This window comes from Aquila chrysaetos, chromosome 17 (genome assembly GCF_900496995.4).
Source record: "Aquila chrysaetos chrysaetos chromosome 17, bAquChr1.4, whole genome shotgun sequence".
Lineage (NCBI taxonomy): Eukaryota > Metazoa > Chordata > Aves > Accipitriformes > Accipitridae > Aquila > Aquila chrysaetos.
In genome coordinates this window covers 7,756,532-7,773,981 of record NC_044020.1, presented here as the reverse complement: position 1 = coordinate 7,773,981, position 17,450 = coordinate 7,756,532, and the positions used below count along the sequence as shown (strand labels likewise).

Genomic DNA, 17,450 nt, shown 5'->3' with positions numbered 1-17,450 from the left:
GCAAACACAAAACCACAGAAGTAAGCAACTAGGAGCGGAGACCAAACTTTATGTCTTTCATATACATGCAAACAGCGGACTCCAGTTGCAGCCGGCCCGTGTTCTAGCCCCACTAATTGTACCGTCACTCAGAAGTATCAGTGCAGAAGCAACTGCTTGTCACCATACTGAGCTAGGTTATTCCCCAGCCGCTGGTCTGAGCACAGGTATCTTTACCAAAAGACAGTATGTCTTTTATGTACTACAGAGATGGAGTCTGAAGCGCTACAGCCAATAGCTGCAATAGGAGGGTTTTGATTTCTCTTAGGTAAATAGCTCTCTTTAAGTAAAACAAGCCAGCCATTTGTAGCTGTTTCAGACCTGCCCTGGTACAGTAAATATGAGAGTGACCTTGATTTTTCACATCATTTCACCAGGCTGTAGCCTTAAAGGGACTTACTGTGCTTATAAAGCTTGAGAGAAGAAAAACAGACAGCAGGAAATCCTGCGACAGGCTTGTTTTGGTGATCATGTGAGAAAGACAGTAGCAGGAGAATAAAAAAAAACACCAAAAAAACCCTAAACCCAAGAACACCTGTGGCCAACCTGCAAGTGGGGAGACTGGGACTTCCAAGCCCCTCACTGATCCTCCCAGCCTTACTGAAACAACTCTGGCAGCAAGTGTAGAGAAGGTAGGGATTAGTTTAGGACTCAGTGCTAGGTTTAAAAGAAAAAGGTTCCTGGATGTTTATGTCAGGAGTTCCCAGATGACTTCAGGTGGTGGTACGTGGACTGGTAACGAGCTCATTTGCACACCACCTCCTTTCTGCAAGCCCTCTCGAAAGCAGGCGGGAACTCCAGCTCAGACACATTTGAAGCGTATTTGTTTCCAAACTGGAAAGTGTTGCTTTCAGGGAGGTCAGCCCCGGGCGTGGGACCGCATGGCGCCCGGTGGTATGAACGCCCACGGAGGGAAGGTGTGCTTGAACGGGAAAATTATGGAGCACAGGGGGTGGAGGGGAAGAGGAGCACTGTTCTCCAGAATCATGTCCCTCCAGAGCTGATGTGGGGAAGGGCGAGGTGAGCTGCCCCAGCGTGGGCAGGACACCTGTGTCAGAGCTGGTGGTCAACCCCTGGTCAGCAGCCCTGCCACTGCAGCTCTGCTCCTGCTCCCTGCCCGCACAGCGCTGCCTGGGCCACCGGCAGTGCCACCGAGCCAGAACGGGGCTGCCCGCATCCAGACGGCTGCCCTTCCCTCTATGGGGATCACTGACACCCTTAAAAGCTGCAGCAGACTTGGGAAAATGCTCTTTTTTTAGAAGTGAATTTGCATTTACCTTCTTTTCCCTGTGTTTTGCTTGCTCTTTTGCGCAACTGCCATTTTCCTAAAAGAGGGATCTCTGTTTCACCGTTCACTGCTCCCAGTGCTCATCCCCTCACCTGAGGCCATCATCCTGCCGTTTGCATTGGTCGCACTGGCAATCCTATCCCCTTCCCACATCTAAAGGGAGATTGTAACTTTACGCGGGGAAAAGAAATCTCTGCAAATTAGGAACTCCTAAGAGACAAACGCCCCTTTTCATGCAAGTATCTCTAACAGTGATGAACAAGGGAAAAGCAAAGCAGAAATGACAGGGTATGGTTAACAGGTGGCCCAAAGCCCAGACTTCAGGGTGCTCTTAGGGTCTCTGGTTGTTCCAACAATTAATGGTGAGTGTGGCAGCCAAAAACCTTTTTATTCGATTTTTTTTATTGTTGTTAGTCTGTGCTTAGTGGGACTTTGCCAACCAGTTCCCTGTGGTGTTTTACCTCGTTGGACTATGGCAGAGCTGACTGGTGAGGACCAGAGCCCCTCACCTCTGGGGTGGCACCAGCTGATGGAAAACCAGTGCTCCTGACCCTGGTACCTGCCTCTGGCTGCCTTTCACGTACTTGTCTCTGATCTACAACACCCCTAATGGATTAAGCCCTGTCTGTGGACAAACAGGTTCTCTCCTTTCCATCCATCAAGACAAAACTGAGATCTGCAGAAAGAATAATTACTGTCAGTCCCCTGTCTTTGCCTTAAAGGAGCTGTTTTCAGAGAGGGGAGAGGGGACAGAAGGGACTGGCTCAGCACCCTGTTGAGATATTTGATTTTCCACCACTCAGACATGAATGACCCAAAAAGGAAGCAGCACAAAACTTCTCCCCCTCCTTGGGCCATCGACAACTTCTCTTTGCTGGGGAAAGCCTCCCTGTCAGGTTCTTTGCAAACAGCCCTTTGTTACAAATATTCTTGGGCCCAGAGGCACATAACTCGGCATATTTTATACACTTGGTTAATAAATAAACAGAGCCCTCCTGTGACAGCCTTTCCGATTCCACACAGGGACACAGAGGTCCTCTCGGAGCAAGGCCAGCGTCATGCGCTGGAGGCGGGCAGGGAGATGCTGCGGTGTCACAGGGAAAGGGGCAGATCGCTAACTTTGACAAGATAAAAGAGGAGCTGGCATGTCTGCTCAGAGCAAAATAAAAAACACCTAGGGAAATGGTAAGAAGGTTTCAGCAGAGAAAACCCTAGGGAGACTCCAGTCTGAGGAGATTGTTTAGGCTGAAATATAGGCTTTTCTGTTTTAAATTAGACCCCAGAAAGGGAGTTATTTTGGAATATACAGTGTGCATCTTCTGTTGGATGCATCACAGGCATAATGCCGGTTTACTATCCTTGCTCTGAGGTGATTTATACACAAAGGAACTTTGCTTGAGTTTTGTAAAACCAAAAACCAACCTGGCTTGACTATCACAGAGATGGGACAAAGCCAAAAGCTTTCAGCTGAATGTCTGTTCCCTTCCAAGACTCAGTGGTCTGGGTACAATGAAACTGAGATTCAATTAATCCTGGTGTTGGTTTTACAAAAAAAATACTGCTGAATTTTAGTTCTGAAAAAAACAACTCTAAACTCCAAGTGTCCTTGGGAAAGAAAGGAACAACTGCTTAAAATAGCATGGCTTGAAGTCTGCTTTCCTCCACAAAGTCTTCTGCGATGTATTGCCTGTTTTACAAGCCTGCACTCCTACCAGGTGTGATCATCATCACTAAGTGAAACAGAGCTTGGACTTTAGCAATGAACTTGATGGTTTCACTCCAGTGCCCAGAAGAAACTTTCCTCCTCAAACCATCTAGCCATCCTGCTCTTTACCTTGGAGAGGCAGAGTCAGTAAAGCAGTGAATGTTGCAGGTAGGATTGAAACAGACTGGCAGAGCAATGAGGCTCCCACAGCTGCAAAAGCAGTCAAGTCTGAGATGGAGATGTTTGTGCAAGTCCGGAATGGCACAAGATTTTGAAATGTAAGTGCACTAACACTGTTATACAAGGACGTAACAGATGCCAATTCACTGAGTAAACTAGTAAGCACAGCCTATCCCTGCTTTCATTACTACTGCCTCATTTAAAGGGCAGTTTTGGCCAGAATGACACAGACTCTGAGTCACACGATGGGGAAGAGGTTGTGACGCTGCTCGGGAATCTACCTTGCTTTGGCTCCCTGTCAGCACGGCTGGAGGACTGATACTTGTCATGGCACGATGTCCGCGTGTGGCAAGATGGATCCAGTTTAGCCCCCTGCATCCCTCAGGACCCGCGCTCAACCCAGCTAGGCATGTGCAAGCCAGTTAAAAAACACACCTGCACGCAGCCTCACTATACGTTCCGTGCGGGCAGCTGACAACAAGCGCGTAGGCCTTTATGCCTGCATATTTTCTTGCAGCCTGAAACTAGACTGATAACGATAAACACCTCTTCAAACTGATACTCAGTTTCATTCTCTGCTATCCAAACATTTCATCAAAGGCCACTTACCTACAAAGCAGACATCTCAAATCAAGCCAGACACGCCACATACCAAAGCCTTTTGAAAACAAGGAACCAAAACTACATTTATCTGTTAATAGTGCAGGGGTGACAGCCATTATTTTATATCTGCAGTATTTTGCAAATTCTAAAAGACTTAAATCTCATCAGGTGATTACGCCATTAATTAGTGAAACGCTGTCATCCCTGGGGTGCAACACAGCAGCTGTTCCAGCTGAGCAGCAAAGAAAAGCCAAGAGGGCAAGGCAGCACAGTTGTAGTGTCCCCAGGAGAAGGCCTCCTGCTCCGAGTGTCCCAGCGCTGCCACCCCACGCTAGAGAACTGCTCTGGTCCCAGCAAGGGAGGACCACAGCTCTACCCGCCACCGCAACCACCCCCTCTCCCAGAGCGTAGGAACCCCTCTTCCGACCCGGGTGCATCAGTGTGGGCTCTAAGGGAGGGCTGTTGCAGCCTGAGCCCTGCATTCCTCAGGACGTGGGTTTTCCCGGGAAGCTGTTCATACATGGATTATCAACCCAGAAGGGATCTCTCTGGTCATTCATCCCTCTGACCTCCCGCAAAATGGAGATCACAGAGACTAGCTCAAGGATCTCCCCTTCAAACCGCAGCATAAAAAAGAAAAGGAAAAAATAAAATCCCATGAAGATACCCCGTGATGCAGCGGCTATCGCAGCTTTTTGATCGGTTGCTCTGTGAATAGGGCTTCATTTCTAGTCTAAGCGTGTCTGGCTAAAACTGCCAGCTGCAAAGCCCCGCTCCTGCACTGCGAGCTGGGCAGAGCAGCCCTCCCTCGGCACCTTTGGTTCCTCACGCAGGCGGCTCCAGACCACGGCTGCGTCACCATGTACCTCCACGTACATCAGGCCCAGGCCGACTCAGCTAGTGATAAATGACAAGACGAAAGACTACGGTGACTGGGGGGCAGGCTGGGACCACTGTCCCAAGCGAGGGGGAACGCTTGGAGGGCCACCAGCCAGGTCCTACCCGCGCAGGCTAAGGATGCTACATGAGAAACGCTTTGCCCCGCAGTGGGTTTTGCGCCACAGGCTGAAGGTGGGTGGGAGGAAGGAGGCTGATCCTCTTCACAGCGCTCCCCCCTTTAGATGACAACTCTGACCACAGTACGGACGAAATCTCTGACATGGCCGGAGCAGCAGCGCGAGAAGCGGCTGACGAAACGGGGACGGGGCAGGAGAGCCCCTGCGCGGCCCACCAGCGCTGGCGGGGAGAGCGATGCGAGCGCGACAGCGCCGGAGCTGCGCCGCCATCGGGGACGGGGGAGACGGCCGTGTGGCGGCTGTGGGCCCTGTGGGTCAGAGGACCCTACCTCTGGTTCCCAGCCTGCTCTGGGGTCTTTCCCCTTTAGTAAAGGACTCGGGACCGGGAGCTTTAAGCTTTAAGTGACGTCCTTTGTGATTTCGGCGCAGAGCCAGTGGCAGGGCCCAGGGTGCACCTTTCCCCCCCACGCCGCCATGCTCTGGCTGGTGCTCGTCCCCTTGCGATCCTCCCGCAGATCACGCCTGAAGTAGAAACCTGACAGAAACGTCCCTGGTGGGACAGAAACGCTGCTGATGTTGGGGCAGCCAGCGAGGGCCCCCGAGCTCTGCCAGCAGCGCAATACCAAGTCTGCCCACTGTTCCCCTCACAAGAAACTGGGCTGAGGGATCCGGTTCATCTTCAGAGCACGTTACATGGCAGCAACTGCAAATCGCTCACGTTTAGTCTGCAAGCAGCCGTGGGACTGTCTTAGCTTATGCTGGGTTTCGGGTCAAGAAAGAGCACGGAGTTTGTTTAAAGACACTTCTGTCTTCTACCTCTGGGAGAAGAAAACAGGCCTATCATTTATAGGAAGAGGAAAGGCCTTATATTGCCCTGAGAATGAGCAGGATCCCACACAACTTTCCTCACTTGAAAGGATTTGGCTATCACATTCTTGAGACTAGCGTTAAACAAAAAAAAAAAAAAGGAGGGAAAAGAAAAAGCGAGTTGTTAATAAAATATGGGGATGACCTGGGAATTTGTTCCCAAAAGCCCATGATAAAAAAACTCCAGCTGAGAGACGATCTCTACATTATATTCCCCAGTGCTCTGCCTCATCTTTTCTTAAATGCATGGGGCACAGGGCTTCTGTCACTTCTTTGGCACGCCTGCTTAGAGTCTGAGAGGTTTTACTCCAAGGAAGCTTTTCCTTCACATTCAGCTTAAATGTGCCATTTCTTGAAGTCATCCCCTTGTCTTTTATACTCTAGCAAGCAAAACAAGTGTAAATTAAATGGAAGACACATGAAATCTTTATAAAGCCCTGTGTTTCCCCTAGCATGAAAGTTCCATCTCTTTGGAGTGGAATAGGTGTTTACTCTGTGCTGTATTTTTCCCCATCAGAAAATGAAGAATAATATAAATTTTCCTCATGACTTGAATTTAGCTTCATCAGCAGCCCCCTGCTGATGTAATTCAACCCAATGAGATTTTTCTTTTTCTTTTTGTCTTTTTTTTTTTTTTTCCTGGTGAGCTGCTGCCCCTTTTCCCCTCCTCCCATCAGTTCAGGCATGGAAAACAAGGGAGGAATTAGACAAACAGAACATACTATCTAACAAGCTGCAACTTTAGACTGGGCAGGAATAACATTTAAAATATAAAAAGCAAGTTTTATCAAGCCTTTTCCTCCCCAGAGACTGCCACAAAAATATTCCTTGTTTGTCGCTGAGAATAAACCATTTTTCTCTTTCATTTCTGCTTTCTGTCACATATTTCATTTTGGCTGCCCCTTCTGTCTTTCAGCTAGGGACCTAGGCTGCTAATGCAGAATCACAGATAGCTCAACAACAAAATGCTTGTATTATCTTTTTTTTTTTTTTCTTCTAGTCTGCCAGGTAATTGCAACCCTAAAAGCTTTTGCATATTTACCACAGAAACATGTCTCTCCTGGAGGATGGGACTGTCATCAGGTAGAATATTTCATTTAATAAGCCTCTTCTGAGGTATAAACTAGGGTTGGGGATTTTTTTCTGGCCTCCTTCAGAGCAAAGGACAAGCAGATAAAAATCAGCTGCTGCAGTGCTACACTGTCAAAGTTCCTGTTCCTGTGAAAATTAACTCTTCCCAAGCTCAGAGCTCAGGTGGGTTTTGCCACTGTGATGTTTATGAAGTAGGAAAAGGGTCTGTTACCAACTCATGTCGGTTTTTTGTCCCCAGTCCTCCCCATGTATAAGACAGATTTCTTCCCTATTTACAAACAGAGCAACTACCCTGCTTTTCTGTAACCCATCTGATGAGCTGTGGATGCTGCCAGGACTGATTTTCATTAAATCAGTCATCAAGCAGGATCACATTTTCCCTCTTTGCCCCTGTTTCACAGAATTACAACAACAAAAACATGGCCTGAACATTTGTAAATTCAGCTGTCATCTAGAGACAAATTCCCTTTCCCCCCCCCTCTATTTTCCCCCACCCCTGTGGCAGCAGTAGAATTGCTTTTCTTAATCCTTGGGATGTTGAATCAAGCTGACTGGTACCAAAGAGAGGGTCTGAGGAGAACATCTACAGAGAGGCTTTGTGTCTTGGAGTCAAGACAGAGGGAGAGCATGACCTTCCAGGGGTTATGAAAAGAGGCTGCTTTGCTGAAACTGTTCAACAGGCTGAAGAGGGATATAGCTGGTTCACACATTTCACTTCAGGCATGCCTACACAGAGGTCAGAACTCCATCCTAGCACATAACATACCTGTAGTTAAAAGCACTGTGAGTGGGAATCAACTGTCCATGACAGGTTCTCAGTCCAACACCAAATTACTGACAATACTTATTCATCCCTACCAATAGCTTCCCACATGGAGAAAGGTGTTTCCACCCTGGCCAGGCTGTCCGCTTGCCTGGAGCAGAGCTGAGAGGACCCAGCCAGAATCCTTGCATTGACTCTAGCAAACTCTACAGCCTGTGTGAAAACTACTCCTTGACAAAGCATCTTCTGCATCCATATAGTTTTCCTGTTGGCCAACCTTATTCTTGCAAAGTCCCTGGTTTCACACACGAGTAAAGACTGGAAGACATACCTGAAATATGGATTGATTGTTTAGGTTAAGGTCTTTCTGAAACAAAGAACCTACTTGTATTGACTTGGAAAAGAAAGGTGGACTCTCCAGATACCTCCTGTCTTCTGGAAACAGTCCCAGAGAGAACAAAGTACTGACAGACATGAAAAAAGCTTTCTAAATTGTAACTGGCAAACTCTATTTTTACAACATTTTATGGTTATTTACAAATTTACAATGTTTTTTTTATGCAGGTAAACTCCAGGAGATTAGGATACCATTTTTTTCTATCACCAACAAGCCATTCTAAGAGCCATCCCAGTTTAGGGTTAAGGCATGACTCTCATTCATTTACAGGAATGTAGGAAAATTTCCATAGGTAAAATACTTCTTTTAGTAACGTGAGCCCAGTATCTTACCTGTAATATCTGGATTGAAGGTAAGTAGAACACACAGCTTTAGACACATGGCTAGCTGAACCAAAGTCTATGACCTTGACCCTATATGGCTGTCGGGATGGGTCTACCAACATGATGTTCTCTGGTTTGAGATCAGCATGAATCAGTCCCAGGCTTTTCAGCTTCATTAGGGCAGTTGCTACCTGCTGGAGAATTGGTCGAATGTACTTAAGGGGCAAGGGACTGAATTTGTTTTGTTTTAGGAAATCATAGAGGTTCTGCTCCAACATTTCAAAGACCAAGCACGTGTGATTCTTGTGCTGGAAGCACTCATACGCACGGACAAAGTTGTAGTCATCCGCACTTTCTGTGCTCAGACGAGCCAGGATGCTCACTTCAATCTGGCCTTGCCGGGCATAGGAAGGATGGTTCTTTAGGATCTTGATGGCCACAATCTCATTAGTGCCACGTTTCCAGCATTTGACTACTTGTCCAAAGGTTCCACGGCCAAGAAACTCTAACACTTCGTACGTGTTGGTCATGGAACAGAGCACCTCATGTTGCACCAGCTGGTAATCCCCTTCGCTGTTGGAGCCACTGTTTTTGGAGGTGGCCGTGGAGGTGGTGGCGGTGGCTACAGTGGCCCCACTGGCATTGTTCTGAATCATTGGTGGATGCTCTTCGATGATCTGCACGCTGCTCGTGTTCTCGATCTCCTCACTCTTGCGCTTAAGTCCACATTTTTGGTAGGTGTCCAGAAGGCTCACAGTGCTGCGACGCATCAGGTTGTGTGGCCCGCCCAGTGTTTGCCCAGACACTGCAACCACACCAGAAGTACTGTTGGCGGATGTCACCACGATGTGCCCCGTGCTTGCTGGGAAGATGATGGTCTGTTCGTAAGGGATGCTCGGATTGGGGATCTGTAGGGAGGCGTTGACGGCTGCTGCGGCGGCTGCTTGGGAGGACTGCACGTTCTTGCTCTGGCTGTAGACTTTGCTGTGTGTGCCGTACCCAGTCATATCCCAGTTCGAACTCGGCTCCACTTTCAGTTTCTTCACGCTACAGAAGGCACTTGACTGAAGGGTGTGAGGAGAGAAAACTTGCACATGCGAGGCCATACCTGCAATACAACATCAGAGTGAAACCACAGTGTCAAGATGCCTTCCCCAGCTTTTTTCATTTGTTCAGTGGCAGGAAGGGAAAATGGGATACAGACTTCAGATACAGCACAAGCACACACACAAAAAATCAAGTTCTGCCAGAGATATGTATTCAACACAAATAAACTATTACGCTCTAAAATAAATCATTACCCCTGATGGAACTACACTAACAACAACCAAGATTCCTGCTCTCTTGCTTTCCCCCTTCTCATTTTTAATAACAGGAATGTAAATGTCATTTTTACCTCCACTGCCTAAAGAGACTCCCATTCCCATTGTCTCCAGGAATATATCTAGCTCTCAGGAAGAACTCATGTCAAATACTGCAAAGTATTCTGCCTATGGAAGCCAAATCTCAAAACCTCAGGCTCATCCTATATTAAACAGTTTCGTGGATCTGACTTAAGCCCTCCGTTTATTCCCATAAAACCACTGCGTAGCTTCTGGCCTGCAGGGAGCCAGGATGGGACCAGGAGATGATACACCATGACAAAATGGAGGTGCACGGACAAAGTTGAGGAGCCAGGACAGAAGCAGCAGATGATGTTTCAGGTTGCTTGCCAAGTCTGTGTGTGGGAATCGTGCACAATGCTGGTCTGTGCTCAGGGACACTGGAGATGGGAGTTACACAACATGAGCTTCACTGCGTGCTCTCAATTCTCCCAGATTTGTAAAATTGTGTTCATCTATTCTTATTCACAGTGACAATACCATCACTGGAAAGCAGATCCCCTGGAAATGAACGGCATTGTTAATGAAGCAACGTACAGATTAGCATGTGGCAGAACTAGGTCCTAATATAACTTTACTTTTTAAGAAAAGACAAAAACCTATTTTACTGCAAGCTTCTTTGGTTCTAGAAGAGTTAATGATCTTCTACACCTTTATTAAAAAAACCCCACCAAACAAACAAAGAAACCCACAACCTCATAACCAAAGTGAAAATAAAAGTATCACTGAGACAGACTTACTGAAGGTTTCTGAGTAATATTCCACTGAAACAGAAAATGCTCCTAGTCACAAAAAAAGACGTGGTCCACAAGGCACAGGACATCTAAGTCCTGAACTACTGCCAGCTTTCCCTGCCCAGGGTAGGGGTGGTACCGCTGGGGCAAAGGTATTGTGAACGGCACAAATATATGGGGATTCCTGGGAAAGGAGTCAGCGCCCGGTGGGAGTCAAAGCAGAAAGGCACAGCCTCCTTCACCCTTCTATCTGTCGTCAGTGTTTCTTTTTAATAAACCAGAATGACTGGAGAAGAAAAAGACAATATGCTGAGCTGGCACCGTTGCTGAATTATTAAGCACAAACATAACCTTGACTTGTTTTCAACTTTAAAAAGTTAAAAGCTGAATGTATGCTTCAGTGACAAAACCACAACAAACTCTGCAGTGCACATGGATGACTTCTTCATGTGACACCTGAGAGTATCTAACACTTGGCTCCCTTTCCTAAAAGAAAACCATTCTCTACCAGTCCATATTGCTCTTCAGAAGATTTTCTGGAGCTCATATGTACACATACATACTCACACACATGCATGCATAAACATATACACCAATATAGAAAAACAGGAATGTTACTCCACGCTTCAATGCTGAGTAGCATGGTCAAGCAAACACACCTAAATGCACCCAACACCCATTTTCCAGTTAATTCCCAAGAGCCCAAAGCCTGGGAACTGCTCAGAAGGGTGCTGTGGCGAGCCAAAACCCATCGAACGTAGCTACACGCAAGTAACCGGCAAAGCAATCACTCCACTTTGCTTCAACACCCCCACCTTCATCTCTGCCACAGTGACAAATTTATGAAAACAGGGCAGACACAGAAGAAAACCCCTGTCAGGACATGTGGGGAAACCCTCACCTCTGCTGGAACACGCAACACAAGACCCCACTAACCCTGCTCTAGCAACGAAGCCCTGCAAACCGCAGCGTGCCCTCCTTTGCAGCCGTGACTCCTGGCTTTAACGTGATTTCTCATGCTGTTTGCTGCCATTCGTATTAATTCCCCCACACCAACCCCCTTGGTGGCAATTTCCAAGATCCCTGCAACTGGGTCCTCAGACCACCCTTCCAGCTCCCTGCCCCTCTAAGTGCTTTCTCTCCTCTCTCCTTTCCACAGGGCAATAATGTTGCCACAAATGCTGTACCATGTGGCACACCGCGAGCTCAGAGAACCGCAGCAGTATTACTCAACTTGTCATCCCAGACACAAATATCATATGTGAGTGAGCCGAAACTGTGTTTGTTTTTCCACTGATTAAGAAGAGTCACGGTGTTCCTTCTAGTACAGTACCGACCTGCCTGGAGAGTGGGGTTGGTTTGATGTATGTTTTCCCCCTGGACGCGAATAATAAAGCAGATGTAATTGGTAACATATTGTGGACCTAGCAGAGGTGTAATTTATAGCTTTATGGCTTTCATTCCATGGTGTGCTTGAGCAATATCTCTTCATACAAAATAAAAAGGGAAAAAACTGATGTAGACCAAGGAGAGGTTCTTCTCACACGGTCCTCTAAAGATAACACCAGAAGACCCAGGCACCCCAAATTAAAGTCAGGGATGTGAAGCGCAGCAGCTGCAACTTCCTCAGCGCCGCTGTAAAAATCAGGATAATCGCCCCCATTAAGAGACAGACTTTCAACTGGTGCAAACTGGCAGGGCTCCAGTTGATATCAGCTGATGCTAAAAACAAGGTCAGCAGTCACTCAACGTTGTCAACGTCAGATAGCTGCCTGTGCCCCTTGGTGAAATGAGTTGTTGTTAGGGACTGGTTTCCACATCAACAACAGCCCCTTGCTGTCCCTGCAACACTGCTGGCAGCCTCAGCAGGGGGACAGGAAAGGGGACAAACACTGACCCACCCTGGTACCCCAAAAACGGAGGGGGTGGAGGAAGCAGGGCTGTCTTGTGGCTAAAGAGAGGACTTTGGACTCCTCTGCTGCCACTTCCACCCTCCTCAGAGGTTATATCTCGTCGCAGGAAAAATATTCTTTTTCCCCTAAAAAAAGAAGTATGAAATCTTCTTCCTTCCATCCAAAATGATTTTCTCACATTTGAGGTTTTAGGGGCACACGTTGTAAGGAGAATAACTCGGCCAGCTCTTCAGCATAGTTCGATACCAAGAAATTACAGGCTGATTGACAGCTTGGTGATGGGAAAAGAAGGCTTCTGCAGCAAAGTCATTTTTATTGCAAATTTGCCCGTGCAGCTAATGTGAGAAAAACACAACCCTAAATTTCCTGAGGACACTATCAAATTGTGCTGGTGGCATGTTCTTTTTTTTAAAAAGGATCTTTACTGCATGGCAATAGCAGAAATAGTAATAAATGTGAATAAAAGTTGGATGGTTTGTTACAGGGATCAAATTCCTCATTACAGCCTGTAATATGATTTACAACTTCAGCCTTTTGATTACATAGGCTGACAATAGCTTGCCACAACGTCCGTGAAGAAACAAGCCAGCAGTAACGGGGCGATCCATGCCAACCAAGCCCTGTGACAGCGATGCCCCCTGAGCATCCGCCAGAGCCAGTGGGATGCTCCCAAGGAGCATCGTCACTCCTTGGGTCTTGGAGAGATGGAGGGGCCATAAGCCACAGAGGGACGAAAACCAGGCTGTTTCACTTGGGCAAAGTCCTCTTAAACCCCCGCTCACAGGTCTGCCAAGAAACCTGTGCGAGGCTGGGCCTCCCTTCATGGCAGGGAGATCCTAGCAGACAGCTTGCCACATTTTGCGCAGGATGGCCCAAGGCTGGCCCCCGGCTCCTTGCCTTTTTGCTCTCTGCCAGGAGCAGAGGGGGTGAGGATGCTCAGGATGAGCAGCTGTGCCCACTGAGCATTCCCGCTCACCTGAAGCCCAGCTCAGCAGCCCCACCTGCACTAGCAAAAGCTTTGTCTGGACTAAGGCAAGCGGCAACATGGGCTGAATCCGCCTGGGCTCAGGCTTGGTCCCCGCCTTGGCAGGGGTGCAGGGCAGCCTCCCACAGCCCCAGTTAGCCGGTCAGGCTGCAGCCAGGACTTTGCAACAGCTAAATACAAGCCCTGAAGAGTGCAGGTCTAATTTTTATACGACCCCTGTGCACGGCGAGTCTCTGGGCTGGGAGCAGAATCAAGGTTGGGCACCATGCATTAAATAAAATTGATAGATCCTTTCTTTAATAATGAGTTTTAGCGTAGCCATTTAAAGCTCTCACAGAATTGGTAGTAACTGGATTTAATGGGGCCTCCCCTGTCCTTGATACGACTCGCGTAACTCCCCATAGCATCCACATGAGCTGAAATATGTAGTGTGCAGCCAGGGGACAATGTTAAAAATCAGTTAAAAGAGCCTGAATGACTTTTATTAAAGGACTTGACTCTTTTTTTTTCCTGAGAACTCCTCCCACGTCAGCTTTCACTTAATAATAATTTAGCAGGTGCTATTTACAATTCAGATGGCCCTCTTCTGCATGCATACACAAATCACGCAGCCGCCTCACTTGTATTTCCAACAGGTTTCAAGAAAGCAAATGAGGTAAAGTTCCCTATCCACCCACCTCACCCCAAAGGGCAAAAAATACACTTTGGGGACTACAGAAAGAACAGTTTGAAAGTCACTGATGTTTTCTTCTGCTTTTCTCCTAGCACTTACTGCTGATTTATAAATGTGGCCTTTGTGGTGCAGAGAGACCAAGCTCCTACCCTGTATTAAGTAGGCAGTAAGACCTTTTGCAGTACCTGCAGAGCTGCCAGTGCTCTGTAACCAGAGGCTGCTTGCTGATTGCCGCCAGAACGACAGTGCCTGCTTGAAAAATACTGTAGAAAGCACATGGCATGTGTTCAGCATATAAATGATGCACACAAGACGCTCCTGAAATAAATATCTTCCACTTCTCCCCAGAGAGGCACAAGCCTGCAAACTCATATACACGCCCGGGTTAAGAAGGCAATGAAAAGGGGATCTGCCAGGTATGGCTAATGTATTGCACCTTCAAAATAGCCGTGTCTCAAGCACAGCACTCTTCTTCACAGTGGCCTCTGTGTGGCCCCTTTTGAGGCACTGTCCCCAGTACCACCGCGCTTTTGGAACCTCCTTAAAATTTATGTCCCTGGAGGCTACACAAATTCCTTCCCTTGTGCTACCGAATGTTTGGAGACAACCTCAAAGTGGAGTTCAGACCTCAGCAGCCTCAGCTCCTTCCTGTTCCTGGTGAGCAGAAGATGTCAAGGGAGCCTTCATTCCAGGTGAAAATCTCCCTGCCTTCCTGCTCTGCTTTTCCTGTCCTGCTAGTAAAACTGTCTCGTCCTAATTAGTAGTTTCCTAAATGCTTACATAGCACGCAGCAGTTCTTAAAGATGTGACAGAGCCTGTCCCCCGCAGTGCTCCAGACCTGGCTTCACACGGCTCCGAGCTGCCACATTTGATCCACATCCCCCGGCCAGACGAAAAAACAAGATTTTCCAATGCACAGAGTAGCCATAAACAAAACCAACCAAGCAAAGCCAAGCATCCTTCTACCCCCCCGACACACAAGAAGCGTATCTCCGGCTGCAGTGTGATGGCCAGGGAGCTCTGATCACAATCACCTTCACACCCTGTATCCCCTCCCACCCCAACTGCCTTCTACACATCCCCCTCCTGCATTATAGCATCAGCAACGCAACCCTGCCTACTATTTCATACTCCACACCATGACTTGACTTTACAGATAGCATAAAAGTTAGCAACTGGGACCTCAGTACTCCTGGGCATGGGGAGATGTAGGCAGCTGTTCTCTATCATGCCCTGAGCAAGTTATTTTGGCATGTGGCTCAGGATACGGCTATCTCTGCCCCCAAACCATCTTTACTCCCTTCAGCACTCTCCCTTTTAACTCCTTAAATCCAGGGCAACTTGCCCACTGGGTACTGAAAGCCTTCTCAACTGACCAGGAAGAAGAGGACACAGACAGGAAAATATTGGGGAGACCTTCCTCTGAGCCAGCCTAGCCTGTCCTGTCTCCCTTCCCGAGCCTCCAGCTCCACCGCACCTGCCCGCAGGCACAGGAGGTGCTGGGAGAAGTGGTAAGTGCTGGCCGGGGCTGCTAGCCAGCACGGCCTGGGGAGCAGGGCAGTCGGCAAGCCCGGGCTCAGTGCCTACGTACCGACGCCGGCTGAAGGCGGGTGAGATGGCACGTGCCCACTTTCCCCTCCAGGACATCTCCGGTGTTGGGGGTGGTGGGAGATGGGTGCTCTCTGGTGCACAGTCCCTGCAGGGGCAGCATCTCTTTTCCCAGGGCTATGCATGGAGACTGTGAGATGGGCAGAGCTATCCATCACCCCATCTCACCCCAGCTGAGAGCTGTCATGAGTAGCAGAGTGGGAAATGGGCTACCCAGAGCCCTGGCATGTCCCGCACAGGCCAAGCGAGGCGGCACCACCCGAGGCCAGACCCTGCACCAGAGCCTGGAAACATCTAGGCTGCTCCAGCCCCATCCGCCCACGCTCATCACATCTGGCGGGTCACTAGACAACGTCATGTGAGCTGGATTTGGAGCGTGCGCAACCACTTAAAAAAGCATGCTATACATCTGAAACACCAAACTCTTAGGAATTAGTGAATACAAGGCATCACCAGCCACAGATCTCCCTTTGAACCATCTGTGCTGTCTTTTACTTTGTCTCTACAGACAAAGGAGTCAAGTCCCTGCAATACCAAGCCTTTCCTTCAGTGCTCAGTGACCACAATTTCACATCTCACCACTACAAAACTCCACTCTTCCATATTCACTACAAGCCACAAAGCCCTATTATTAGATATCTTCTGTAATCTAGAAACATCACAATTCTTATTCATCCTTTTGATGTGGGTTCAGGTGCCCACAAGCTGAGTAACAAGCTGTGGGCTCCTCTGACATATTCCTGGTTTAGGCACGTGAAGCAAAATCTCAGGGACACTTAGATTTAAATCCTTGATTACACCTCAGTGAAGGATTCTTTCAGGGTCACCTCCATCTCCCACTTTAATGAACTGTAGTAATGACAAGAGATACTACAGATTTCCTCAGTAAATCATGTGACTAGTTTATGTTTCACATTATAGTTAATTAACGATGCAACACCTGAGAACACAGGTTAAAATACACCTCACCAGAGGCTGCCTCATTACTTCCCTGCAGATGCTGCAGCCACTGGACCTGACACCTATTTCTAGATCTTCGTGTGAGATGGTCCAGCAGTCCAGTCCATGCTCCCCTGAACTGGAAGCTGTCCCCTAGATATCTTCCCAGGGGAAAACTCAGCACAGTTGGAGTAATGCAAAACTTTTCTCCAGGACATCTCAACGTCACTGAGTGGAAAGCAAATGAAGGCGGCAAGCAAATACATTTGATAGGCTACAGCCTTGACAAAACAGAGGCAGTAAGTAAACCCCCTTTAGCATACCTGTCAAAGCTGACAGGAAGACTGTCACCTCTATGGAAATCATGAAATGACGCTGCAAACGCTCTACCAAGACGTCAAAGTGCTCTTGAGACATAATGTAAGAAACCTGGGAGTCCACTGTGCCGCTGGCATGTCTCCACGGCTTGAGAAGGCAGATGGATAGCCCTTCCAGACATACCTCACTGAGCAACAGTCCTCCCAAGCCAGGGAGCGAAGCCATCAGCTCCTGTGACGATTTCGGGAGTCCCAAGAGCAAAATGAGGAGACAAACGATAAAGACAGAGGCAGCAGCAGCACCTGAAAGCCCTCAAGGTCTGCATGAGAGTGCGAAAGAACTTACGCACAATCTCAGTGAAAAGACATTTTAGGAAAGTGGGTGTCAATGAAGTCAGGAACAAGTTTTACAACCAAACACTCAGTACTCCCAAGGGCCTCAGAGGAGAAGAAAGTCTGCTCTGGAGTCAGAGATGGGATGAGAAAAACAGCACAAGATGAAGTCAGACAGGCAGGATTGACAGAAGCCCTGCTTTGAAGCTTTATCTGTGGAGGACACTGAAGGATGTCTAGCAAAATGCTTTGCCGAAGAAATCCCTCTTTCAGTTTTCTTGGAGAGAGGCCCA

At 48.0% G+C, this 17,450-nt stretch overlaps 1 protein-coding gene across 5 annotated transcripts in view; it reads right to left on the bottom strand.

Annotated features, from left to right (window-relative positions):
- HIPK2 (homeodomain interacting protein kinase 2) overlaps positions 1-17,450 on the bottom strand; it is a 143,557-nt gene that overhangs the window by 90,460 nt on the left and 35,647 nt on the right. For all 5 annotated transcript variants that reach the window (XM_030040124.2, XM_030040119.2, XM_030040120.2 and 2 more), the window contains exon 2: positions 8,283-9,381. In XM_030040124.2, the coding sequence (XP_029895984.1) occupies positions 8,283-9,381 (1,099 nt within the window). The remainder of the gene's footprint in view (positions 1-8,282; positions 9,382-17,450) is intronic.